Below are 17,598 nucleotides of genomic sequence, written 5' to 3' on the forward strand. Positions count from 1 at the left end.
AGACATTTGGTAACAATGTCTATTTGCTTGCACAACGGGATTGTACAAAAATGTCCATGATTTGGTAAATGGTAAATACAAATTCTTTTGTGGATACATCTTAGTGTCACTAGTAATTGAAAATGGTAGAGATTGAAAAAAAAAATAATGAAAACGATAATTCTAAAAATAGATAGATTTAATTACGGAGTGGGGCTAATGAGATAAATAGAAAGGGTCAAATATCACTACACAAATATATGTCACATGCATAAATTCGATCCACATAGATTGAATCATGTAGATTATGGATCTTCCTATGTATGTTTTTTAATATACACAAATTGAGCCGTTGTTGGGTGTTGACATGCTTGACAGTTAATTAGTTATAGGCGATAACTTGCTAGATTCATCAAAATATCCGCTTCAAATTAATTAAAAGTCTCAACCCTAGACAAAGTCAATGTGGCATCGTCAAGATCATCTAATTAATGTTAGCGTCTTTCTTAATCCAACTAAAATTTTATCTACAAATTAAGAACAGATCGATGGTTCAAAAATTGTACTTAATTTCAGCTTTAAACTGGTCAACCCATGTGAATGCAATATGGCTTTTGGCACCATCAAAGCTCATGTCACATATACCTACTATTTTTTTAACAATTTAAAAGCAAATTCGGGGAAAAAAAATCATGGGTCACAAAGTTCAAGTCAATTTATTTGGTTACAATTATTGATTCATTATTCCTTTTCGATTTATTCAGGATAAGTTAATTAATTAATTAATTCATAAGAGATGGAATTTGAACCCATCAAAATACTCTTTATACTTATTTTAAATAAATTTTCTTTTATTACTAAAATATCCATTACAAAAATTATCACAGAGAACAAATTATTACCTACTTTTATCTCTTTGTACCCACCAATCCATGAAACCAAAATTCGTTTTCAATGTCTGAACTTGACTTTATTTTGTAGTACAAGGAAAGCGAGAGAGAAACATTCATTAAGGATGAGTAACAATTAACTCACTTTCCATTCCACCCAAACAAATCAAGGTCAAGGGCATGGCTCTTCAAAATGAAAGGATATGGGGGTGGGGGGGGAGGATGACTCGCAAAATCGTCATCTTTTTCTTTCTTTCTTTCTTTTTAATTCAGAATTCGAATTGTTTAAAATACCTGAGGTGGCTAACATGTTAGAACAGTTCAAGTCAAATATGAATTATTCAATTAATTGTAAACATGCATTAATATTAGAGGTAGCCATACAAAGTAGCAGGGTGAATGATTTGACTGTAAAAATTGAATTGTAACGTTACGTAAAATTAAGTTGAATGCTTCAATTCAACTAGAGTTAACGAGTGGTTGAATTGATTTATTCAATTCAAAGTAGAGTTATTTTTTGGCATATTAAAGGGGCTTTGGTTTGGTTGTATGGTCTATACATGTATAAATTAAGGTGGCCATTCAAATTAAGGTGGGGTGAATTATTTTTAGAGCTCTCCCATACCTGGTTGTTGACATGGCATTAACTTATTTGCTGATATTTTTAATCTTTTTGAAATATAATTAATTATGATAATTTATTAATCAATTACTTAAAATACTCAAATAAATATTTAACCCTAAATTTGTCTTTTCGTGATCCCACTGTTGGATCCAATGCAAGAGTGCCAAAAATTGTTCCAATGGCATAGATGAATTTAGGGTTGGCAAAATCCATATATGAATGTAGGTGCATTCGGATTTGCATTTGCATTTACATTTCTATAGCCGGATCCACAAAAAAAATATGCAGATCTAGATGCAGGTAATCTCCGCAATTGATGAGAGCAGATATTCTAGATATCTAGATCCGCAAAAATCAAAAATCAATAACTTAATACATAATTTAAAAATTCAATAATTTACCTAATAATATCAAATAAAATTCAATCATAATTCAACATGAATAACATACAACAACATCATAAATCCACAAATAAAATTTAATTTTTAAAATATCTTTTTAATTCAATTTTTAATTTAAAATAAAATGTAATAATTTACCTAATAGTATCAAATAAAAATTCAATCATAATTTAACAATTAATAATCCAACATGAATAACATACAACAGCATCATAAATCCATAAAAAAATAATTTTTAATTTTTAATATATATTTTTAATTTAATTTTTTAATTTAAAATAAAATTTAACTGGATCTATGCGGATCTAAACTTTTTACATCCGGATTCCAGATCTTCCAAATTTCTCCGGATCTAGATTTTCCAGATTTTTGCAGATATCGGGCAGATCTAGATTTTATTGACATCCTTAAATGAATTTACTTGGCAATTAACATGAAAATCCCTATTGTTTCTCAAAAAATCAACAATAATGACAATAATATTAATCAACTTTAATCCAACCCCATCTCTCTCTCTCTCTCTCTCGTTCACTATAACCAATAACACTAATAAATCTCTCTTTTTTATTTTTTGAAGGGAACTCTCTATCTCTCTATACTTGTATTTATTTTTTTATTTTCTCATCTCATATCAAGATTCAAAGGCCATGGAGATCCAAGAAAAGTCTCTTGAGTTCAAGTTTGTCCTAATTTTTATCTCTTGCACTTATCTCAGTCATCAATCTAGCACAAGCTTCCTCACCATTTTAGCCTATCTTTGGCCTTTGTTTCTCTCAACCACACTCTTTCTTGTAACAATAATTGTCTTTAGCAAAACCTCAGTCCCTTGTTGGATTGCATTGTTGGATTCTTAATCCAACATTGGGCTTATATGTGAATAATTATGTGTTGGGAACTGTCATAAAAGGTTAAGTCCAATTAAAAGTGATCTATTAAGGTTTTCGGTAATATGAGCTTTAATGTATCTAATAGGGTATAGGCTTTTATATAATATGTAGAGACTTAAAAGTAATTTCTATTTCTATGATAGACTGAAATAGAAATACCTAAAGATAACAGTGAAAGTTGCCAATATAGGTGGTCATGGTTCACAAGTCACACTTATCTTTTTATTATTTCTGACATCTCATCATCAAAGAGAGAATACAGAGAAAATTAAAGGATTCTCTAAGAGAACGTATTGATCTGGAAGGCCAACCACATAACATTAGAGAACAATTAAACACTATAGATTTAGGTACGCTTCCACAAATTTTGTATTTGATTTTTGGTGATACAACATGAATATTCTTGGATTATAATTGATGTTTCCACCAAAGGATTTCTTCTTCTAACAAGTGATATCAGAGCATCTTCATGTTGAATCATTTAGAATAATTTATAATGTTTTCTAGATTAGGATTATTAAAGAAATTCGGATATTAAGGAATTTGGAATTTGAGAAGCCTTTTTTTTCTTAATTTGGAAATTTGGGTTAAATTAAAAAGAAGTTGACCGTCAACCAAACTTTGACCCGAATTTTTTATTTTTTATTTTTAGTAATTTTTTGTGCAATTTTAAATTCAAATATTGGTATGTTTGTATATATTTTGAGATGAATTAATTGAAGCAACATGTCGCCAAAGTGACCTCTCTTATGGAAATTAATTTATTTTGGAATATAAACAATTATGTGTATGTAATTTCTATAAATATCGATCGGCCCAAAAGAAGGTCTATATTTAATAGAATTACATGTGCACCTATGGTATTAAACACATGATGATTATTCGGTTTTTACATGTGAATAATAAATCAGCCCAAAGGAAGATTTATTGTTTGACATGTTCTTATTATCAGTGTTTGATTACTACACGAAGATATCACTTAAAAGTTAATATTTGTCCAAAGATGAAATATTAATGGAGTGTCCGGTATCTTGAGATGAGGTTTACCTTTATTTGAATTTATTTTTGTTTTAAGACTAATATGAGTTTGTTTTGTTTGTTTATTGTTCTCTATTCAGTTATGTCTGCTACTAATATTACTGCCAACATCAATTCTATTTCTACACTAAATGGCTCTAACTTCAAGTCATGACAAGAGAACTTCTTGATAATTCTCGTAGTCATGGATCTCGATCTTATATTAAGGGTTGATTCTTCCTCACCTCTTACGGATGAAGTACTCCTGATGATAAAAGAGAACATGGGTATCATAATCATGAAGAAGACCATTCTAAAAGCATTTAAAGGCTCAATGTTTGAAAAGGCAACTACGGCCAAAGAGTTCCTTGTACAAATTGAACAAAATTTTTTCAAGAATAAAAAAATTGAAATTGGTACGCTCTTGACAAGCCTAATTTCAATGAGGTATACAAGTAAAGGAAATATTAGAGAGAACATTATGGAGATGTCTCATTTTACTTCTAAACTGAAAACACTTAATCTTGCTAGTGCATTTGATTTTAATATCTTTACCAACATAGTTTAATTAGTTTAAGGTAAACTATAACTGTCAGAAAGAGTCTTGGTCTCTAAATGAGCTCATATCACACTGTGTTCAAGAAGACGATAAGTTGAAGAAGGATAAAGCAGAAATTGCTCACCTAACCTCCACTTTTAAAGGCAAGTACAAGGGCAAGAAAAGGAAAAAGGATAAGGAAGCTACAAATACAACTCTTAAAAAAAATAACAAAAGAAATTGGGTGATCCAAAAGGTACTGGTAATTTCTTTTGTAGAGTTAACAGGCATAAGAAGAAGTATTACTCTAACTTCGATACCTAGATACACATGGTGGACAGATTCTGGTGCAATCACTCACATCAGTGTGTCTATGTAGGGTTGCTTGAGTTGCCAAAAACCAAGTGATGATGAAGATACATCTATGTGGGCGATGGCAATAAGGTTGAAGTTGAAGCGATTGGAAAATTTAAATTATTATTAAATATTAGATTTTATTTGGATCTTGATGAAACATTTATTATTGTCTTTTAAAAAGAATTTGATTTTTATTTTTGCTTTGGACAAATTTGGTTTTTCTTATTCATTTAGGAATTGAAAAATATAGTTTGTTTCATGATTCAAAACTGGTTTATTCTATTTCTTTGTCAAGTGGTGATAATCTTTATATGTTTGATACAATTACTTCATTTAATAAATCCCTATAATTAAGTGCACGAGATTTAAAGAGGAAATAAACCAATGAGAATTCAGCTACGGTATAGCACAATAGATTGGGTCATATCTCCAGATAGAGAATAGAGAAACTTGTGTCAGACGAAATTCTTGACCCCTGAATTTCATGAGCCTGTTCCCTCCTCGTATTCACTTGCATTAGAAGCAACTCCTCCATCGAAGTTGATAACCTAAACAAAAATGTAGAAGTAAGCGTATCCTAAAGCTCTTCTTTCTCCCCCAAGCCCTCCTGCAAAAAAGTATTTATGTATCTATTATCTTATTCCTTAAAAGCAGCAGCCTACCAATCATTTAAGAAACCCATCCAGACGACTCCCGATCATGTGACCTAATTCATTAGAATGGTCCCAGGCTGGCCTTTTGCGTCACAAATTTTGATATTTCTTTTAACTATATTAAAGGGAAACAAAGTAATAAAAAGGATATTTAAAGTCAACAGGACTTTGGATGTTTTAGAACTCATACATATGGACATTTGTGGGCCATTCCTTGTGGCTACTTGGAATGGTTAATAATATTTTATGACGTTTGTAAATGATTTTTCTAAATATGGCTACATATATCTCTTCCATCAAAAGTCACAATCCTTAGATATGTTTAAAAATTTTAAGGTTGAAAATGAGAAATAACTACACAAAAGAATTAAAAACGTCATATCTAACCGTGGTAGTGAATACTATAGTATATATAACGGTTCAGATGAACAATGTCCAAGACTATTTGTTAAATTTCTAGAGGAATGTGGTATCATCCCACTGTATACTATGTTGGGTTTGCCCACTATGAACGGTGTTGCTGAAAGACAAAATAGGACATTTAAGGACATGGTGAAGGGTATGATTTGTCATTCTACCTTACCAGAATCATTCTGGTAAGAAGCACTTAAAACTGCAGCATATATCCTTAATAGGGTTCCAACTAAAGCGATTGCTAAAACCCCTTACAAGCTTCGGACATGCAAGAATTCTAGTCTAAAACACTTGCATGTTTGGGGATATACAACTGAGGCAAGGCCTTTGAAACGACCCGCCCCGCAACCTCCCCCAGGGCGAGTCTATCTAAACTCGTAAAATCGAATTAATAACAAATCTATAAAAATTTTGGCAGAGTCTCCCTTATAAATAAAACATATCCAACCCTGCAAATGACAAAATAACACTCCCGAAATAATTTAATAACCAAACATCCTCCATAACAAACTTCTCAAACCAACTTCTCGAATATCACCAAAATCATCCGAATATTAAAATACAACGATTATCCTTAATAACATAAAATAATAACACAAATTTCGAATATAATAATAAAATCCACGACTTCTAGCACCATCACGTGACCACAATATCAAACTAACGTTCACTACTGGGTTGACTGATGTACCTGTAAATCTCCTGTGGGGGGAAAAAATATAATAAAAGAGGGGTGAGTATAAAACTCAGTGAGCTCAGTGAGTGGATAGTAGGTGCTGATACTTTAATAAATTATTCAAAATCATTTAATCTTTCTCAAATCTTTTCTTAAATCAATTTCAATTTCGTAAATCAATTCTCAAATCAATTTCTCAAAATATCATAAACTCATTTAATTCAAATTGAATAACTGCAATAATAAATCTGCATAAAATCGATGGAATCACCATACTCATATTAAATACTGAATACTAAAAACTGTCATCAAACAAGTACCCAGGGGATAATCTGATCATATCCGGGCTACAACGGCCAGGCAATGACGCACTATCTGGGTAACGTCATGCCCCGGAGCCACAACGGATAGATGGGGACGTTCTCATCTCATATCTCATATCTCTTATCTCATATATCTGTACTGTGCATGCATAAGCCCCCAAAAGGCAAAAGCGCCCGAACACACGGCCCAAAGCCTTTATGTGTGTCCCGACGGGCCCCAAAGGCCTCTATCTCATCTTATCTGTATCTCTTTTTATCTGTATCTCTGTATCTGGAGGGAAAGGTACTGTCTAATGATTTCAAAACTAATAGTAAACATATGATCCCATCTGAAATCTCATTTTCTTTCTATTCAACATATCTCAAATCTGCTCAATTCTAATATCATGCTTTTACTCAAAAACGATAAGAAAATCATAAATCGAACTCATTCTCAATCATAATAAATATCAACACATAAATAAAAGTCAATTCGCTGGAAAATCATTAAATCAACGCATTAAACATTTATTTCTCAAACATACTGTACTATATAAGAAAATCAGCATATACTATGAAAATAGAATTTGTATATTCCACTCACAGTGATGATGTCTAGACTCAGTATCAACAACGTCCGCGGGTAGATTCTCGTTCGCGGATGCGGATCCTCCTAATCACAGAAAACACCATAATTATTCTCCGTAAAAACCAATTAATATAATAAATCTCGAAACAAATATCTATTAACGATAAACTAGTCCCGCATGTATAAAATTACCAAAATGCCCCTATAGGCCAAAATTGCCAAAATACCCCCAACATCAATATTTTACCAACTTATCCTCAAACTTCATGATTTTACCAAATTATCCTCATATTCGTTAATACCCATATTGTCCTCAATTCAGATTACATAAATTAATCACATTGTCCGAAATTACGAAATTACCCTCGGTTCGTAAAATTACCGAAATGTCCTTAACGAGTTAAATCACCGAATTACCCTTAAAATCACAAATTACTTCACTGCCTTCAACCAACATTACCAAAATGTCCATTATTTAAATAAAATTACACAATCACCCCCAAAAGTCCATGAATTTACCGAATTGCCCCTCGCCGGTCAACGGTGACCGGACTTCAGTCAACGACGATGGGGAACTTAAGTCTGCTAGTTCCGGCCTCGGTGAATCCAACGGTGGTGGCAGTGAGTCGCCACGCGCGCTACCGGCGGCGGATCGAAGTTCCAAAGTTCCGCAAATTTTCGGAGATCATTCGGCGAGTTCCGGGCGTCCCCGGCGGTCGTGGCTGGTCGGGAAATGTTGCTGGGGATGTGAGGAACCAGTTCCAAGTGGTGGCGCGTCACAACTCCGGCGGGATCAACGGCAACGAAAACGGGTCGAAGCCCCGACTTTTCGAGCTCGATCACCGGCGTTCTGGCCAGTTTCCGGCGACGATAACGGCAGGGATACGACGGTCTGCTTCCAAGCTTCAGATCAGTACCAAGCACGGCCGGTAAAGTGGCTGGAGTTGGGAGAAATCGTCGGGTCAATCCGCGGGTTACTGGGTCGGGTTCTCGGGTCTACGGGTCTGACTTCTCTCTCTATCTTTCTCTCTCTTCTCGGGTTCTTTCTCTCTAAAATGGAAAACCCGTTTCCCTCTTTCCAGTTATACAATTCTACCCCTCTTTTTCTTTTTTCTTTTTTTTTAAGCTTAATACAAATTAAGCGAATTTCAGACCCGTTACGAAAATAAAATCCGACCATCGGCGCGTATAATCGAGCTCAATTTATCCCAATTAAACTATAGTGACGAAATTAAAAATTAATAGAGAAGAGGAAAATAAAAATCGGCACTTTATTAAGAAAGTCCAAGTGCGTATATTACAGCCTTATAGGCTTAATGAGAATAAATAAAACCCAAAGACGGTGAGTTGCTATGTTATTGGAAACTTTGAAAGATCCAAGGGTATAATTTCATGATCCCATAACTAAGCCAATTTTTGAGTCAGGAAATATTCGGTTTTTTAATGATGTTGAGTTTGTGAGAAACGATACATTTAGGGACTTTGTCTTTGAAGATGAATATGTTAATATTCCCATAGGTGTTATTGGCATTGATCAGGGTCTCATTCCTGACTTTATTCAATACACAACAGATCAAGACAATGTTAGAGAATCCCCTATACAAGAAGGAAGAACAAACTCTACCATCTCAAGAACTTATGCCATTAAATATAACCACTAAAGAAATGAGAAGTCTACTACTAGATGACTACATTGTATTTCTCCAAGAACATGAGGTAGACATTGACATGATGGAAGATGATCCAATTAATTTCTGTCAAGTTATGGAAAGTTCTAACTCTAAAAAATGGATAGATATCATGTATGAGGAGACAAAGTCCATGAAAGACAATGATTTATGGAATCTTGTCTTATTGCCAGAAGGTACAAAACCTATTAATTGCAAATAGATATCTAAAAGTAAGAGAGATTCGAAAGGCAATGTGGAGAGGTATAAAGCGCATTTTGTTACAAAGGGCTTTACATAGAAAGAATGCATCGACTATAAAGAAATTTTATCTCCGGTTTCTTTGAGAGACTCTTTCAAGATCATAATGGCATCAGTGGCACATTTCAATCTTGATTTACATCATATAGATGTGAAGACAACATTTCTCAATAGTTCAAGCATAAAACTTTATGTCAGGAGACTCAAAGAATATGGTTTGCAAACTTAAGAAATCTATCTTTAGGCTCAAACAAGCATCTCAACAATAGTATTTCAAATTTGATCAAGTGATCATCTTATTTGATTTCGAGATGAATTTGATCGACGATTGTATATACTATAAGTTCTCTGACAGCAAGTGTATTTTTCTAGTTGTATAAATTGATGACATTTTACTTGCCTACAGCAATACAAGCTTATTGCACGATATCAAGAGATTTCTAACTAAGAATTTTGAGATGAAAGATCTTAGTAATGTCTTTTTTGTATTAGACATACAAATACATAGAGATCACTCTCGAGGTATTCTTGGATTATCAGAAAAAGCTATATCGAAATAGTTCTCAAGAGATATGGCATGCAAGATTGCAAACTAGATGATACTTTTATTGTTAAGAGAGATGGATTTAGTCTCAAACAGTGCCCTAAGAATGATTTTGGGAAAAAGAAAATGCAGAGGATTCCTCATGTGTCAATAGTATGAAGTCTAATATATGCTCATGTTTATATGCAACTGGATATTGCATACATTACTGGGATGTTAAGCAGGTATTTAAGTAATCTAGGAGTAGACTATTGGAAAGCAGCCAAAAACAAAAGACTACATGTTCACATATCAGAGGTCAGATCAATTTCAGATCATTAGGTATACTAACTCTGATTTTATTGGATGTCAAGATAGTATAAAATCCACTTCATATTACATCTATTTGCTAACTGGGCTTGTTGTCTCTTAGAAAAGTACTAAACAATCTCTTATAGCCTCTTTTACAATGGCAGCAGAGTTCATAGTATGTTATTAGGCATCCAATCATGGAATATGACTGCGGAATTTTATTACGAATTGCGTATAATAGATGGTATTGATAGACCATTTAAGTTATTTTGTGACAATAAGTCAGCAATACTGCATTCTAATAACAACGGGAGCTCAACGAAATTGAAGTATAAAGACATCAAGTTCCTAGTTATTAAAGAAAGAGTTCAAAGTGAATAGTTGTCTATAGAGTACATTGGCACAAATTCCATCAATGTCGATCTGCCATCAAGATGTTTCATGAGCACATTGCTAGTATGGGTGTAATGTCATTAAAGGATATTTATTTTTAGTGAAAGTTTGTGATTTTAAATGCTCTTATATTATAGACATTTTTAGTTATTTCGATTTATGAAAATTTAAAGTTATATTTTTTTGCAGAAATAAAGTTTTGGTTTATTCACATTCTGATTTTTTGTATGGTTGATCTCACTAAGGTTTAAGATAGACCAATTGGAAATAGGCATGTTAAGATCACATTGCCTGAAATTCATGCTACACATCTATATCAGGATCCATGTCATTCAGTTGTATTAACATAGTGACCATTGATGGGTCAAATTACAATAGTTGTAACAAAGAACGGTTTGATCCTATGTCGATATAATGATGGATCAGATTAGTTAAATATACATTTCAGTAATAACAGCAAGGTTGAGCTTATACGGTTATTTTTGCAATGCATAATTATAAGGTTATACATATAGCGCAAGTGGGAGATTGTTGGATCCATAATCTAACGTTGGGCTTATATGTGAATAATTATGTGTTGCAGATTGTTATATAAGGTTAAGCCCAATTAAAAGTGATCCATTAAAGTTTTCAATAATATAGGCTTGAATGTATCTAATAGAGTATGTGCATTTAATGTGTAGAGACTTAAAGGTAATTTCTATTTCTATAATGAGCTAAAATAAGAATACCTAAAGATAACATAAAAAGTTGTTTATATACGTAATCATGGTCTCCAGGTCACACGTATCTTTCTATTTTTTTTTTTTTTGACATTCCATAATCAGAAAGAGGTACTGAGAAAATTAGAGGATTTTATAAGAGAACATGTTGATCTAGAAGGCCAACCACATAACTCTGAAGAGCAATTAAACACTATGGATTTAGGTACACTTCCACATATTTTGTTATTAATTATTGATGATGCAACATGAATGTTCCTGAATTAGAGCTGATGGTTTTCACTAATGGATTTCTTGTTCTAACATCCTTGCTGCAATTCTTCTTTTTCTTCTTCTAGTTAAGGCCTTCTTGATTATGTTGGCCACCTACTTTAGAAAATAATTTTTTATTTTGGACTTATATGTGAAAATTTGAAACCCATAGTTTTTATTACTTTTAGAAAATAGTAGGGACTATTGTGTAATTGAGTCAAAATTGGGGTTCGGTATAACAATCAAGATAATTTATTTTTATGCACTATAATTATTACTCTAACCACGCATATGATTCTTTAGTATATTTCTTTTGTGCCCAATTTTATTATCAATTATATTGAGATAAAAAAAATATGAAATATAAAATTAACAAAGTACAAATATCATTATTTTTAGTTATCAATTATTGTATATTTACAATTTTAAAAAAATGTAAATGTTTACAAGTGATTTGTAAATTTCATTTAACATCATGTTAATTTTAGACATTTAAACTCTTAGAGCAGTTTAATAGTAAAAATTACCAAACACATATATAATTGCTTTAAAAACACACACATTTAAAAAATAAAATTTACCAAACATTTAACTTATTCTCTTCATAACTGAATATTTCCTTAGTATAATTAAAAATAATTATTTTAAAAACTACAATATTACCAAACTAGCCCATAGAGAGACCCAACAGAGGAAACATTGTTGATATTTGTTTCTTGTATTTGTGCTGGGCACATCTTAACTTAATTGTTATGCTATAGTAACTAATTAGGTTCTTCATCTTTTTATAGTAATTCTACATAGAGGCAGCTAGCAGTTTGGTATGGCGAAAAGATTTCACCTAAACACAATACAAATAAGCCGAGTGGTATTCACTTAATATTTATTAGGACACATACAATAAGGTGCATGTGTGGCGGCTATATAGTCTGACCATAGCATAAGTATACATCAGATATGTTGTATATATTAACATGCACTCTTAGAGCATCACCAAAAGTCTATTCAAATACGATTTTATTACTTATTTGAAAAGCCACATCAATATTTAAAGCTCCAAAAGACACTCCAATTAAAATTCTTCAGATAAGAATTGATTCTCTCTCTTTAAATTTGGAGAGTTAATTTCTCTCTCTTCAATTTATATTTTATTACTTTTTATTGAAGAAAGAGAGAGAAGTGCTTTAATTGCTATTAACTTTTCCTTTAAAAAAATAATTATTTGATTAAAATAATGTTAACTTATTTTTATTTGAAGAGTCTGTTGGAGAATATCATATTTTTTCACCCTTCTATTTGCCACATAGGTAAGCAAAAAGGTATTTGAAGAATAAAATTTATAGAGGTTTTTGGAGATGCTCTTAGTGAATTATATAAATTCTAAACATGACCTAATGGATGTAAGAATTTAAACTCAAAACCACTTAAAAATCACCTTGTAGTTTACTTTTCCATAATTTCATTATTCTTGTTACAACTGTTATTTGACTAGTAAAAATATAGTGTTATGTACTTTATTTCGTTAAATTTATAATATTAGGAGAATTTAGTTAGGAAGCATTTAACTTTATTGTAATTCTTTATTTTAGTTGGATTTATCTTAATTAGTTTATTGCTTTAATTGGGACAGCTCCCTTGGACTCCCTTACGGGAACATGGGCAAACAGCTATCTTTTCATCTCCATAAGTTGCTTATTGAATTATATTTATCATATCTACCCTTTTCCCTTAGTTAAATATCAATGATGATATAGCTTTTGTAATTAAATTTAATCTGTATGATGTTATACATGCATATATGATAAAAGATTAAGAAGAGTTGAGTACAACACTGAATCTAAATCTTTAAATATCACCTAATTATGATTTTTAATTTTGTTTTTCAATAGTCGCAGAAAAAGAGAACTTCATTTGTTAGAATAATTTTTTACTCAGGAATCAAGCTAGATCAGGAATATATATGCTTTTGCTTTTTCGCAAATAAGAAAATGATTTTTCCTATTTATTGATAAATGATTTATTTCAAGAAAAAGGAAAAAAAATTCAACCTGAACAACTCACAAAAATATCTAAATAAAAACATACAAATGTAAAACTAAACTTCCAATTAACTTTAATTTGACTAGCTATGTGGAAATCGTAATCCATAAATTATATAATCCATATTATAATCCGTTGAGCTTCTAAGGTTATGGCCAACGCCAATGATCTGTAGCAAAGTGACTGCGCAAAAGCAATTAAAATATTTTAGGCATAGATATTAGAATCAGCAATAACAAAGAATTCTACTTATTAAGATGATTAAAATGCTAAACTTACTTTATTAGTCCCGATATCTCGGTCATTATTAATTTAAGTGAATCGACATTCCCTGCCTTGACCATATCTATATATTCACCTGGTGCAACAGAAACAAATGAATCTCTTTATCAAATTATCAATGAAAACAGTATATAAATTCACTAAATTATTTATTTATTTTTCTTTATTATTTGAGAAACATACCTTTAGCGGGATCGTATCCGAGGTCAAAATTGCCATGTTCTAATAGCTTATCAACAACACCTAAACCGTCGAATCCTGGTGTGGAAGCAATTGAGTATACAGGCATCTGCAAATGCAAGCCAATTATTAGTACGTTTAGCTCAACAACAGTTTTGATGCTTGCTAATTTCAAACGATTTTTTTTCCAAAAAAAAGAAAAAGCTAAAATCTAGTACCCTAAGAACATGTTGTAAAAGCTCAACACCACGCTTTTGATCAGAGTTTGCAACTTGCACTTTGTCCAATTCCTTTGAGGCATGTAGAAGTGCCACCCCTCCACCTTCAATTTTATCATATTACTAACATTATGATTCATCAATTAATCCAACAAGATAAGAGCCAAAAAAAATAGTGTAAAGATATAAAAAAAGGCTCTAAAAATTACCAGGTACAGTTCCACCCTCCGTTGCAGCCTTGGCAGCTTCTAGGGCATTTTGAACGCTTTTATAGTTTTTATCCACCCCGGCTTTACTAGCTCCACCAACCTTTAAAGAAAAAAAATGAATAAAAACTCATCCAAAAATCTTTTTAATAAGCTGTTGAGCATCCAAAATAAATGTATAATTCCAACCAAACCTTAAAAACAGCTAGATTACGAGAAAGCTTTGCAAGTCTCTCTCTTGCAAACTTAACTTCACAATCCTCTTTGCTCTCATTAATTTTAGATTTGAACTGTAGCAACGATCATAAGACCATGTTAAATTGTTAATAAACATAATGGAGAACCTAATACATTGTTGAATAACATGTATAAAGAAAAGAAACCACAACTAACCTCTTCACATCTCTCTTTGATCTTTGCCTGGCTGCCAAACCCACCAAGGATAGCTGTTTCATTATGTGATGCTCTAACCTGTAACGATGGAAATGACTAAGTTCTAACCAGTAACGATGGAAATGACTAAGTACATATTTTCAACAAAAGCTACCCATGACATAGTATATAATACAAAGCTTTTGTTTGGCATTGTGGAACAGTGGTTTTAAAATCGAACAGAAAAAAAGCTCAGATTTTTCAAATTTATTGGAGTTGGGTAAACATAAGTTTTCAAATTTCATAAAATTATATTTTACAGTTTGTTGAATAATTCACATATCTAATTTAGTGTAAATTACTTGATAATATTTCCTAACCGTACGTCTTTAAATGATAGGTGTATAAATTTACCAAATATTTAACAATTTTGCTCAAGTTTGGACAACAACACTAAACAGAGCCGATTATAGACAAAACACAACAATGCACACATTCACACACACACACATATAAATCTTACATCTTTGCAAGAGCCAAGCATTTGTGGTACAATATTCATATGGTCGTAAGTTAAAACCTAAAATGAAATGTCAGAAACAAACTGATTTCTCTACTGTATTATAAAAGAAAATGGGATAACAAATCACACCGAACGAACATGTACCTTGCCTCCTGTGAGAATGGCAATGTCTTGCATGATTGCCGTTGTAGTTTCTTGGCTTGTGGGTGGTTTGATAATGCAAACCTTCATTCAGTTCAAAAACCAACCATCACTCTATGTATATATGAACAATAATTATCATCAGTGAAATACTTAAAGTTTTGATTACCTTGCTTCCAACATAATTCCAATCTAGCATAAGAGATCCCGCCTCTGCTTCATCAACATTCCTGGCAATAATTACTAAAGGTCGTCTACTCTAAAAAAATAAAATGGAAAAAGAAGAAAAGCAAAAGCAAACAATCAATTGACTAAATTGTTAATAAATAAAAAATTAAACTTTTATTCGATTTGTGTATACAAATCCTCTTACAAAACTAGTTGAAGCAATTGCTCGACAAATGTCCTCATTTGAGATTTCACCCTCATAGATTAATATGAATGGATTTTTTAACACCTGATAAAAAATGAAACAACTACTTATGTCTTAATAACACAATAATCTAACTGATTTACTAATGTATCAAAGTTTAGGGATTTATATATATTGAAATGCTTACACATGTTTCCATCTTCTTATTCGTGATGAAGTATGGGGATATATGACCCCAATCTAGCTTCATTCCTTTAACAAACTCTAATTCATTATTCGATTTTCTCCCCTCCTACAACCCAAAAAAAAAGTCAAGTGTCTACATTTTTTAATCCCACAAACAAAGGGAAAATGTTGAAACCCTCTCTTGTTTATTTTTAAAAAGTAATCGAAGCCCCCCGTAGTTTTCAAATCAATTGAAACTCCACTAATATTAAAATTTATAACGACAAAATCCCATTTCTAAGTCTTTCAAAAATTAAATTTAGACCGACAATTTTTGTTGAAAAACATAGTTTTATCAGATTTTGAAAGTCAAAATTGAATAACTGAAGTTACAAAAATTGATTTTTCCCCTAAAATTTTAAGGGTTTCAATGGGTTTTAAAACTTGAGAGGGGTTTCCATTCTTTCAAACAAATAATTCATCAATCAGCTTACAGAGACGATAAATAAACGCTCATTTCCAAATCTTCCCATAGCCTTAGCTACAACCTGTCCAATCTTTCTGTCACCGTTTGCTGCTGTTGTTCCAACCTTTATGTAATAAAAAGACCAGCTTATTGTAATATCAAATAATTTCATATGATAACAAACTAAACTAAGTGAAATAGAACTCCAAAGTAAATTAATGAACCTGAACAATTTCTTCAGCTGAGCGGAGCACTCGTGCTCTCCACTGTAAGTGTTTTTCAACTGCATTTTTTGCCAAATGAATCCCATTTATTAGATCATTGGCATTTGCACCGGCTAGCAGTGCCTTGAATCCGTTCCCGTACATGGCACGGGCCATGACAGGCGTATATTTAATGCCTGCAAATAGAAAATCAAAACCTTCAGATGAGTAACCACGCCCTTCTCTATAGGAGATTCTAAACAGTATTGACTAGCCATTTTTCTTACCTTGAACTTTGGACTAGTCATCTTCAATTACAGCACATGTTGGGTTTTCTATTGAACAAGGCAGAATACTTTGATCTATATCATAGTCATAATCCTATGGGACCATTAAACAACGATATTCGCCCACACGCCCACACAAACACACACACACACACACGCATATATATGGAATTGAAGGAACTAATAAAGGAAAGCATAAGCGCTGAAACTTCATCCCAAAAGTTAAAAAATATATACATGAATATATGCGGTACATAAATTATAAAATGAGAACCAAACAAAACGACAAGAAAAATAAAGTATATATATCCCGTTAAAAAAGGACCGAACTAAAATATAGGAAAAGTACTACTCCAATGCAGATGGTATATGTATTCTGTGAAAATTATATATAATCAAGTCAAGCTAGAAGGTGATGCAATATTATGAAAATGGTAGAGAAAGGTAGCCAATATTTATGATCAAAGCAATGCAACAACATGCATGCAAAAAGGATATTGCAACAAGTCATGATACTTCAAATATGCCTCTTCAATTTAAGATTGAGTGACTCACTTTAAAAGGGCTTTCATGGCTACCAAAAGTGATGTCCGTGGCTGCAGAACAGTACTCAATCTTCTAGGGCTAGCAACCTGATAGTATATTACAACTCCATTAAATAATTAGCCATAGATTAAAAATCAA

General features: G+C 32.1%; 1 protein-coding gene and 1 long non-coding RNA gene across 2 annotated transcripts; both read right to left on the bottom strand.

Annotated features, from left to right (window-relative positions):
- Window positions 1–6,277: 6,277 nt before the first annotated feature.
- On the bottom strand, window positions 6,278–7,901 carry LOC112096806. The gene is made up of 3 exons (XR_002904630.1): window positions 7,848–7,901; window positions 7,344–7,412; window positions 6,278–6,463 (listed from the first exon to the last, which is right to left on the bottom strand). It is a non-coding gene; the product is annotated as an uncharacterized LOC112096806 (long non-coding RNA).
- Window positions 7,902–7,913: 12 nt separating this feature from the next.
- On the bottom strand, window positions 7,914–16,804 carry LOC112097026 (chaperonin CPN60-2, mitochondrial-like). Its single transcript, XM_024181287.1, has 12 exons — window positions 16,649–16,804; window positions 16,453–16,548; window positions 15,981–16,085; window positions 15,794–15,877; window positions 15,590–15,679; window positions 15,424–15,504; window positions 14,778–14,855; window positions 14,579–14,674; window positions 14,388–14,487; window positions 14,179–14,282; window positions 13,964–14,069; window positions 7,914–8,266 (listed from the first exon to the last, which is right to left on the bottom strand). Exons 1-12 carry the CDS (start codon window positions 16,802–16,804, stop codon window positions 7,914–7,916), a joined length of 1,449 nt encoding a protein of 482 aa, XP_024037055.1.
- Window positions 16,805–17,598: the final 794 nt, after the last annotated feature.

Source organism: Citrus clementina, unplaced genomic scaffold, assembly GCF_000493195.1.
Source record: "Citrus clementina cultivar Clemenules unplaced genomic scaffold, Citrus_clementina_v1.0 scaffold_7, whole genome shotgun sequence".
NCBI classification, from domain to species: domain Eukaryota; kingdom Viridiplantae; phylum Streptophyta; class Magnoliopsida; order Sapindales; family Rutaceae; genus Citrus; species Citrus x clementina.